Source organism: Talpa occidentalis, unplaced genomic scaffold (genome assembly GCF_014898055.3).
Source record: "Talpa occidentalis isolate TD23 unplaced genomic scaffold, MPIMG_talOcc4v2.1 talOcc4.2, whole genome shotgun sequence".
NCBI classification, from domain to species: domain Eukaryota; kingdom Metazoa; phylum Chordata; class Mammalia; order Eulipotyphla; family Talpidae; genus Talpa; species Talpa occidentalis.
In genome coordinates, this window is record NW_023602073.1 from 1303321 (window position 1) to 1314380 (window position 11060).

The 11060-nt window shown below is 51.1% G+C and overlaps 1 protein-coding gene across 16 annotated transcripts in view; it reads right to left on the reverse strand.

Moving 5' to 3' along the window:
* The window catches only part of SLC35B3 (solute carrier family 35 member B3), a 58303-nt gene extending 49202 nt beyond the window's left edge, over window positions 1-9101 (reverse strand). For 13 of the 16 annotated variants that reach the window (XM_054698238.1, XM_054698236.1, XM_054698240.1 and 10 more), the window contains exons 1-4: window positions 9035-9101; window positions 5816-5923; window positions 4721-5010; window positions 1959-2080 (exon numbers count right to left, since the gene is read on the reverse strand). In XM_054698238.1, the coding sequence (XP_054554213.1) occupies window positions 1959-2080; window positions 4721-4921 (323 nt within the window). In that variant the 5' untranslated portion in view covers window positions 4922-5010; window positions 5816-5923; window positions 9035-9101. Of the gene's footprint in view, window positions 1-1958; window positions 2081-4720; window positions 5029-5815; window positions 5924-8654; window positions 8681-8800; window positions 8824-9034 lie in introns of those variants that run through there. The other 3 variants (XM_037518850.2, XM_037518849.2, XM_054698241.1) reach the window with 3 other exon arrangements.
* Window positions 9102-11060: the final 1959 nt, after the last annotated feature.

The window sequence follows — 11060 nt, forward strand, 5'->3', positions numbered from 1 at the left end:
TCAACATGCTGTGAGCAAGCAGAGGCAACTTCCCTTGGCCTCGGCAGTGCCAGCAGAGACCATGCCCGGTTCCCTGACTCTGTGTCCTGCACCCGCTCTTGGATACTGGCCTTCATGGGAACAGAGGAGGCAGGAGGGAAGGACGCACAGCATTTGCCAATGAAAGGCCTGGAGCGTAGCACCCCTCAAACACATCCAGAGCCAGGTCCTGATTCAGGCGATCGGGACTAATTTCATTGTTATGCACCTTAAAGTGTTCCCCGCTAGGCGATGTTTTGATGTACCCTGGAGTAAAAGGTTTCGCTTCATCATTACACTGATGGTACATCTAAAGTTTCTCTTAGTTCTTCACTTACGCTTAAGTCAAGCAAGAACAATTTAATCTTTAAATAGCTGATGGACATGTGGGTCAAAGGTTAACACGGCTGACCCTATCTCACTCAGGGAGCCTCAGAAACACAGCAGCCAGGAGGCGCACCCACGCACGCCACTCTTCCCTGAAGACAGGCCGCGCCGAATGCGCTCGATGCTGGGGAGCAAGGCCAGCAGCGGACACAGCTAACAGTCAGGCCCCTTCCACCTGACAGACAGTAAGTCTGTTCCCAGGCTCCCACTGACGGCCACCCCTGCGGTGTCAGAGCACAAAGGTAATGATGACCTCAGGCTCAACATTCTTCTAAATTCCTAAATTCATTTATTGGCACTCGAGGTAGATGGAAAGGACAGTCCTTCCCAAGAAGAGACAGTGCTGCAGACGTCACATGCACAGTTACAGTTATCTTCATACAAACACCAAAAACATTTACGAAAGAAAAAAAAAAAAAAGCTGTGCAAATTCTTTATTTGTGCTAGTGGACGGAACATTCCATCAAGGAAGACGAGCTGTGGGAACCATGCTCTTATTATGCCTCAGCTGCTAGAGAGGCCCCTGATGTGAGCCCGCATCAGGGCTGACGCAGCAGGGCGGGGTGGGGGGGTGGGGGAAGGCATCACCTCGGCTCTGGGGGGCCGCGCCAGGATCCCCGGCAGCCTGCTGTTCCCTGACGCATTCTGTACGCTGCTACACGTATCTCAGGCCTGGTCATTAACTTAAGACACTATCACTCAAGTTCTTCTAATTTTGATGAAAAATAAGGTCTTGAGGGCCTCCCTGGTGGCGCAGCGGTTGAGCGCTGGGTTGCAAAGCTGCCTGCGGCCTCTGCAGTGTGGGTTCGATCCCCGGCTGCTCCCCGACCACCGGAGGAGGGTCCCCCATGGCGCGCAGACCTCTCCTGCCGCCCTCTGCTCCCCTCAGCAGTGGACTTCGGTCCTTCTGCCTGCTCTGCTCCCCACTCTGGCCCTGGTGAATTCTCTCACCCTCCCGCACTTCTGACTGTACCCAGTGCTTGTATAAACAAACAAACAAACAAACAAATGAATAAAACATGCCTCTAAAAAAAAAAAAAAAAAAAAAAAAAAAAGAAAAATAAGGTCTTGAAATTTCTCTCATGTTTAAGGATGCAACCTCAGCCCCCGGGGGCCTTTTAAACAAGACTCTGTCAGGGGAGTACAGCCACAGGGGACACGGCAACTGTCCATTCAGAAACCGCACAGAACAGGCACTGGCATCTCAACTGACGTCAGTGTGCTGTCTGCCGCACTCAGACTGTCCAGTGAGATTTATGGAAAGACATGTGTACGTCCGAATACTCCTCCTGTTTCAGGAAGGTGTGTCTTGCTGTTAACTGGAGTCTAAGCCAATTTTTAGTTTGGTAACATTGCACTTAAAGGGAGACCACTTCCTCGGTGTGTTATGGGAAGCGCATGTTCACTATTTTCTTCACAAGTTGAGTACACTGCTAAGTCTTACAAACGGGGAAATGTAGATTTCATGTCTGAGAGACCCTGTCCAAAGCGTAAGGCAAAATAATTTAACTAATACTAATGGACTCAGTTATCAGAACAAACAAACCACATACCTTCTCCTTTTGTCCTGAATAAGTTGAAGTTCTATTAGGCCAAATATGGAGTAAAATGCAAACTGCATTAAAGTTAGGTACCAGCCATAGGGCTTAAAACCCTCCATGGAAAATATTAATTCCTGTCAAAAGATATATGAACACTGATTAAGTTCAAGGGGCAGGCCAATTTGCTCGCAATGAATTCCTACAAACATATTTCCAAGGAAACCAAGCCTCAGCACCCCCAGAGAAAAAACCATCTTGCTCACCAGGCTCTCAGCACTCACATGAGAGAAGCTGGGGTGTCCTCCCAGAAGGGGATACCAGAAGCCCCGCAGGAGAATCAGTAACAGGCGCAGGAAGGGAGGTGACTATGAAGCCACCCCCACCTATATTCTCGACTTTTCCAAATAGACCAGAATTAACAGTTGCCCAAAACTATGCTAAACGCAGCAACTTTAAGAGCTCACATATAAGACCAAAACTCTATTTCATTAGGAGTCAATGAGCTCAGCCTGGTTTACTACAATAACAGCATCAGTTCAAATCAGTAATGAATGCTGGTTTTTGGTATTACTGTGCTGATTTTAAGAAACTTCTCTTCTTTGCAGGTATGGTGTGCTGCTCCACGTGACATTGTCAGGAAGCACACCCACGTGACTGGCGGGAGGTCACTTCAGGGAGTCATGAGGGCGTTCTACTCAAGCGATCTGGCCCACTGGGTAGGAGAATCACCCCCCCTCCCCTTTTCAACTGTATTTTAAATAAATTTCAAATGATGAAATTTATGATTTTCAAAGAAAAACTGAACACAGCCTCTAAATGGGGCCTGAACTAGGTTCTGTACATTGAGGATGCTATGTAACTCCCCAAATTCAGATTTCATATTCATTAAGTCTGAGACTCTAAATATAGATTTTTTTCTGGCTTATGAATTATAAACCATTAGAAAAGTGCTTACTGGGCCTCCCTGGTGGCGGGAGGGATTGGGACTCAACCTATGAAGCTGTCCATGGCCACTGCAGCCTGAGTTCGATCCCTGGCCAGGGAGCTACCCACATGGTGCAGCAGACCTCTCCTGTCTCCCCGCTACTCCCCTCAGCAGTGTATTTCAGTCAACCTGCCTGTTCTATTCCCCGCTCTGTCTCTGGTGAGCCCTCTCGCCCCCACACCTCTGGCCTGTACCCCAGGTCTTGTATGCATAAATAAATCAATCTTAAAAAAAAGAAAAGAAAAGCGCTTACTATACCTGGGCTTCCAGATAAATATTTTGCTATTTAGAGCAAACTTCATTACAAAACCCCAACCATTTCCCATAAACTACTTCGATAGACAATTATCATGTGAATTAGTACAATATGTTTTTATAATGTTATAAGCATTATTTGTAGCTTATCTAATTAAAAAAGCCTTTGCACTAGTTTATAAGTTAAAATCTCTGCTCATTAATCAAACAGAAAAAATTTAATGGAACCCTCACATCTCTAATTTAGGGAGTGACTTGCTTCCAGGAAGGGAAGAAAATGTTTCTCAACAAAAAATTCAAAAGTTTTTTTGATGAAATTTATGGTTTCTCACTGTCATTCATTGATTATTTAGCTTTTCATGACATCATCTGGGAAGAAATCAGCTATTAAAACAAATACTAAGATTTTTAATTCTCTTTTTGCTGTACACTAATACTCCTTATAGCACTCTTACAAGGAGTTATAAATCTGCCTTATTCACTTACAGTTTATATTTCAACTCTGTAAGACAATGGAGAGAAAGTGCTATAATTTTTAAGATCTATCCCGCTGATTAATACTAAAGAGTACCAGAAATATTACTTGTGTTTTAAGAAAACATTTCACTTTCCTTTTTTTGAATTACAGAAGCTTGGTTAGGGAGTTGTATAAAGAAGTGAGGTTAGTAATGTCTGGGAATACTAATGAACTGACCAACATTAGCCCCTTCAAGCACCGTTCATACTGGTCTGCATCTCACCCCTCCAGCCAATGTCTCTGAAGGCCAGCTCACTGCTGGCGGAAGACACACGACTACTCCATAATACAAGGCAGATAAGACACAGGCTGTGGCAATGGTGGGAATATTTTGCACAGGCAAAAATCACAGAAAATGTTAAGTTTCTGGTAAAGTTAGGTTAGAAGAGGAAATACAAGTATAAAAACACAACAGGTGCTAACAAAAAAGAACAAATATTACAGGATGAAAGTGATTCCCTTGGGAAGATTTAGAACATCCTGACATGCTTTTGCAAAAGTGATCTTTTTCTACTGAATTCCAAGAATTAAGAGTGAACTGGACTGTGCTATCATTTAATTATATTGAATTTTATGTTACAAAATACCAATCAATGCTTGGATCATTCTCTTTTAAAAACTAACACGACTGCAATTATTATCTACATTTTGTTAAAAAGAGTATTTCAAACTTTATTTTCAAAATTTTAATGTTTTAAGATTGTCTCTGCTCCCTGTCCTCACATTTATAATCTTTAACGCTGAAATTCTGATCCCTATTTTCAGACTTACATCTAAGCAACACTTTCCTAAGCAACACTTTCCTACTTACGAAAAAATTCTAATTTGTGAAAAACTGGTATCCTGTAAGAAAATAACCTTGTAGTCCTATATATATATATATATTTACTTATAGTTACTTATACTAGGGTATATACATTTAGTTATAATCCTATAAATAAAAACAAATCTACTAGCAAGTGCCCACAGTGATCTCAAGTGTTATAATTAATGTATTATAAACAAGTATTTTTTTACCTGTAGGTATCCATAAATTAGGTAAAATACAAAAACTCCGGCAACGCATATGAAAAATTGAGTAAGTTTGTTAAATTTGCTGAGATTTATGCCAAGCACTACAATGTCATCTATGGACTTGATGTGTGGTGACATTGTTTGGGTTTTAGATGGGACAGTGATGGAAATGTTTTTCCTGGAGTTGTTGAACTTGAGATCCATTGTTCTTATGTTGCCGCATTCAGGGCTTCCAAAGTGGCCTTTCTTGGTTTCCTCCCCTTTGTTCAGTCTTCTGCTTGTTGAGTCAATTCCTAAACAAGGAAATAAGGCTTGAAACAAAACATTAGATCAGTCTTCTTCTCCAAAGAGTATTTCAAAACACAATTTAAAAATTATAGTCTAAATCTCCCTACACATTAATCTATGAATCTCCCTATTCAAACTTCCACATAACCAAAAACAGCTTATCTACTCTCCAAATAATTTAGCTTCACCTGACAATGACTGATATATATGATCATGTTAAGTAGAAGCCATTCTGTTTTTCATAGCCATGAGCAAAAGCTAACCTAGCTAACGTATCATCAAAGCACAGCTTATTGTTGTTACATATAGTAAGGATACAAATTTTAGGGTCCACAATAGTTTACACATAACATCTTCAGCATTTTAAGCGAATCCTTAACTGCAGGAAAGAAGCATAAAGAACAAAAGCAGCTCCTTTAAATACTAAGACAGTTGAAAAAGGCACATGTTAACGTTTCACAACTCAAATAACTATGAGTGACTTAAACACCCAGAGTTATCAGAGACTGCGGAAAGTATACTTTAGCAACTGCATCTCTCAGATTTGGAGAAGACTCTGTTAGTGAAAAAAGCCTGTGGGGAGCTGCTGTTCAATGGATAATAAGTCTGTTACCAAGATGAGACAGTGCTGGGGCCAGCTGCTCCACACAGGCCAGTAGTTCACACAAAGGTGGCGTGCTGGGTAGGAGGCTGGTGCACGTTCAGTGCTTACACACAGACACATGTGTGCTTACACACAGACACATGTGTGCTTACACATGTGTGCACAGACATGGGGCAACTCTGGGGAGTGACAGGTATGCTTATTACCTTGACGGTGGCGACGGTATCACAGGTGCAATGCACATGTGCAAATTCATCCAATTGCACCTACTAACCATGTGCAGATCTCTGTATGTCAAATACACTCTCAATGAGCTGTTTTTAAAAAAAGAAAGAAAAAAGCCATTAGGATTGTCAGTGGTTGGATAAACAAGTGACTCTGTTAGTCTGCGGAGAAAACACGATGGTTCCATAGATGACTTTCAATTTTTGTGGATTTATAGAAATGGAAAAGTAAATCCCACGTAAAGGCTAAACAAAAGTGGAAAGTTGTGACAAATGAAGACTAGCCTCATGAAGAAAAAATTATGTTCTAGGAAAGATTCACTGACTGTTACAATCCCAGTGGGCACTAACATTTAGACTCACGTTGAGGAAGGAGGCAGAAAAGGATGATTTTGACAGTGAACCCCACTAGGAATCTTTCTCAGAGAAACTGCTGGAAGATGCTTCCAAGTGGCAAGCAATGCAACCCCCTTCGTGGGCACGTCTAGCTTGCTGATGCACAGAAAGTAAGTACTGCCTTGTCAGTAATTTAAACTTGGGGTCCTGCTTCTGAATACAACTCCTGGCTAGCACCACTCAGCAGGAAAGCACATTTGTTTTACAGGGGCTCTGCAATATTTCAGAACAGGAAATGTGTCATTTTAAAGTATCCAAAAGTCACTTGTTATTTCCTCCTCAAAACACACCTGTTCTTCCTACGAGCCCAACCAAATTTCATCCTATCAAGCAGGATTTCTGCTGGCTAGACATCCATAAATAGAGCTAATATTTGCTTTTCGCCATCAAGAAACCGTTTTTTCTGGCCCAGAGAACTTCATCAGCCTACTGACACTCTCTTCTTCCTCTTGCCACCCACCCTCACCCTCCTCCACATGAAGCCTGACCCTCTGCTGATCCTCTGGTGGCTCACTGCACTTTATGCAAATTTTAACAAATACCTACATCACAGTGGTGTAATTTTTCTGTTTCTGCTACAAACGTGAGTCCTTAAGGAAAGAGACAGCATCATCTGCCTATGGTGTTCTGGCAGGTAACAAAGGGGAAGCGAGTTCATGACCGGCTCTATCACACCCTGCCGGCTCCTGTCCAACGCACTGCGGCTTCTACACACCTACAGGCAATTTCAGAAACCACAGACTCATGCCAGACACGCGGAGCTAAATCCTTCCAGCACTGTCACCTCTTGGACACCTGCACCCAACACTGATACCTCAACTGAAACATGCCACACGGTGTCTGAAATGAGCAAGAAAATAAGTCATCTTCTTTGCTCGCTTGGGGCATCAACACAAGAAAAGCTGCCCTTCAAGACCTTGCATTTAAAACACAGTTTTAGGGCCTCTCTGGTGGCGCAGGGGGTTAAGACGCAACCTATGAAGCTATCACCAGACTCTGCAGCATGGGTTCGATCCCCGCCAGGGAGCTACCCACAGGGCACAGCAGACCTCTCCTGACTCGCCCACTGCTCCCCTCAGCAGTGTACTTTAGTCCATCTGCCTGTTCTGCTCCCCACTCTGTCTCTGGTGGATCTTCTCACTCCCCCCCACCTCTGGCCTTTACCCCAGCTCTTGTATGCAAAAATAAATCTTAGAAAAAACCACAACGCAGTTTTATCGGCACATCCCGTCAAGGAAGTGCCCTAAGGAGGGTGACGCGGCGTGTCGCCCTGTCACTGTGACGGGAAAGCCTGCCCTGTCACGGCCACTCCAGACACAACGAAGAGCATCCAGCAGCCAAAGAAAAGGGCAGCGTCCCTGAGGTGTGGTGGGGGCATCAAGCATAGAATTAAAATAGCTTTGGAAGGACACGGCGGGCACGCTGCGGCGCGCAGGAAGCCTGGAGACCAAGGCCCGCCGGCCAGCGCCCCGAGACACTGCGCCGCGGACTCGAGTAAAGGAGCTTTCAGGAGAAATTCGAGCACGGCAGGCGGTGGCCAGGCGCTTCCACAGGCTTCGCCTAAGGGCGCCGTGTAAACCGCGCGACTGGGCGTCCGCCGCCCCGCGGCTGCAGCGGGCAAGCCGTGGAGGGCCCTCAGCAGCCCTGGCGGGCCTTGTGCGCCGCGACAGCCCCGCGGCCCGGCTGAGGCGACAGTCGCGACCCTGGGGCCAGGTCGAAAGCCCCAGAAAAGCAGCGGTTGCTCGCGGGCCGGCGCCGCGTCCCCCCAAGCCGTCACCCCAAACCGCAGCCGCCAGGGGCGTTTCTGCAGGGGACGCCCTTCCCGGAGCGAGCAGTGGCGAGCAGGACGGCCGGGGCCTTAACTGGGTGCTGCAGCCCCGGCCTAAAGGCGCCTGTGGCTCCCGAGTGGAAGCCTCTCTTCAGTGCCCTTCCCGCCGCCTGACACCCCACCGTGCAGGCGCGGACCCCGGCCCGCGCCCCAGGGGACGGCTCCGGCACCTCAGGGGGGGACCGGAGGGGTGGGGGGGGGCGCGGCATCACCTCAGGCAGACGGCCCCGGCACCTCACGTGGGCGGTCCCGGCACCTCAGGGGGGTCGGCACCTCAGGGGGGTTGGCACCTCAGGGCGGGGGTCAGCACCTCAGGCGTACAGCCCCTGCACCTCAGGGGGCGGCACCTGCACGGGCTGCGTAGCCTCTGAACCTCACTGGGCGGCCCCAGCACCTCAGGGAGCGGCACCTGCGCGGCCCCAGCACCTCAGGGGGGTGGCCCCGGTACCTCACAGGCGACCCCGGCACTTCAGGGAGCGGCACCTGCACGGGCCGCGAGGCCCTTGAACCTCACGGGGCGAGCCCGGCTCCTCACGGGGCAGCCCCAGCACCTCAGGGGGCGGCGCCTGCACGGGCCGCGCGGCCCTTGAACCTCACCGGGCGACCCCGGCTCCTCACCGGGCGGTCGCGGCACCTCAGGGGGGTGGCCCCGGTACCTCACGGGCGACCCCGGCACTTCAGGGAGCGGCGCCTGCACGGGCCGCGCGGCCCTTGAACCTCACCGGGCGACCCCGGCTCCTCACCGGGCGGTCCCGGGACGTCAGGGGGCGGCGCCTGCAAGGGCCGCGCAGCTCCGGCACCTCATTGAGCGGCTCCCGCAACGCGCCGCGGCCCGGAAGCGGGTCTCCGCTGAGGCGGCGTCGCCGACGGCCCCCGACCGCGGACGGAGGCGGCCCCGACACCGGCCCCGCCGCCCTTCACCAGGAAGCCTCCCCGGCCGCCCCCGCGGCCCCGGCGCCAACCCCGGCCGCCGTCACCTCAGCCCTTGCGCTCCCTGAGCCGCCGCGTCTCGGGAGGCCGCTCGCCTCGCCGTGCACTTCCGCCTTCGCGTCCGCGCGTGCGCAGTGGCGCCGCCCCGCCCCTCGCGGGCTCTGGCCGCTGGCGGCGGGGGCGTGGCCGGGAGCGCGCACGCGCCCTCAGGCCGGCGCGGGGCCGGCGCAGCCCAGTCGGGGTGGCGGGCGGCGAGCGCCGATTGCGTCGAGCGCGCTCCTCGTGCGGCCGGCGTTCCGCGCGTTCTCCGCGGCGAGCCTTGAGCCGGCACCGGCAGCCCCGCCCCCAGCACCTGCAGCCCCGGTGCACCTCCTGGCGCGTGCACCCCACACACCGCCGTACCGTCCAGTACCCCGGAGCCCGTCCCGACTCCTGCACCCCCGGCACCCCAGATACCCCCAATACCACCGGCTCCCCCCCTCGGGCACCTGCACCACGGGCACCCCGGGAATCTCCTCTCCACCGGCACACCCTCCGCGGCACCTGCACCCCCAGATACCCTTCTACCCTCCGGTACCCCCGGTCCCCTCCTGGCACCTGCACATCGGGGTGCCTCTCTACCCTCCAGTACCCCGCCTGGAATCCCGCCTGAAAGTTAGCGTCCCACCTGGGCGACCTACCTGTCCCCACCTGTGCAGAGGGTCATGGCCCCGCCACGCCTTAGTTGTGCGGGGATCCCCCCCACCGGCCCCACGGGAAGGTTTGTTCCATGACAGCAGTTTAGTCTCATTGCTCGGCAGCCAGGACACAAGGCTGGGCACACACCCTGCCCGTCGGTATCTGATGGATGGTTCCCCGGATGGAGTGTCCAGAGAGTGGGTGGAGACTCCGAAGGAGTGACCTACTGGCTGGAGCAGGTGTGAAGCTCCTGTAGCAGGGGGAACCAAGGAAGGGGGCCTGGGGGAGGCCTGGCACAGGGATAGCAGGGAGGGTGGAGAGGGGTCTCCACAGGGTCAGCCAAAATAAGCAGGCATGGAACAAGGCCGTGGTCAGATCTGCAGATCTACAGCGCCGCTGCCCACTGCCCACCACGGAAGTGCCAGCGCTCACCTGAAACTCACCTGGCCTCACCATTTCCCTCCCAGCCACGAATCCCTCCTAGAAAATACTCTGCAGCTCCTGTCTGGTCCAGTGTCTTTTTAAACTATGAAAAAGAAAAGAATATTGAAAATAATGGGGCTTACTGTTTAAGTAAACCCTGGTTGAACACACATTCTAAGGTTTCTTATGCACATGACACACACAAATAAGAGGGCGCGGTGGCCGGCTTGGCTAACATGTAAGTGTCCAGGAAGTGTGGCTGGGACATTTCTGGCTGCCTGGCCTTGAGCTAAGCGTGGTGGTCAACATGGACAAAGGTGCAGCCACCAAGCGCTCCTCTAAGAAAGCAGCAGTCCTGCTGTGTCACAAGCTTCCGTGTACACTCTTGTTCTCAGCATCATCTGATGTCTAACGTGAGCGGGAGGTTCCTGCAGGCTTCCCCTGGCTCCCCCCTGCTGGGTCTCTGCCTTGCCTCTGCTGGACCTTCTGCCCACACTCTCCTGCCTTTGTCAAAATCCTGCTGGCACTAGCAAAGCACAGCTTCAGAGTGCCTGTGGGTTCACCTCCCCCCTCCTCTGTGGGTCAGCCTTTCCCAGTGGTGACAGCCCTGGGTAAGGGCTCCTCTCTCTGCCCCTTGACAAGACAGGGTCTAAGGTCCTCCTCTGTGCTGCCCAGGAGGGCCTAGAGGGAGCTGGTTATGGATGCCACGCTCTGCTCACACAGCAGCAAGACCACCGTGGCTGCTGGGATGAGGGGTGGACCTGCAGTGCTCATTACAAAGTGTTCCTAGGGCCTCCCTTGTGGCACAAGGGATTACGTCTCAGCACTGTGAAGCTGTCTGCAGCCATTGCAGCCTGAGTTGGATCCCCGGCCTGGGAGATACCCACATGGTGCAGCAGACCTCTCCTGACTCCCTGCTGCTCCCCTCGGCAGTGGATTTCAGTGGATCCACCTGCTCTGCTCCCAACTCTG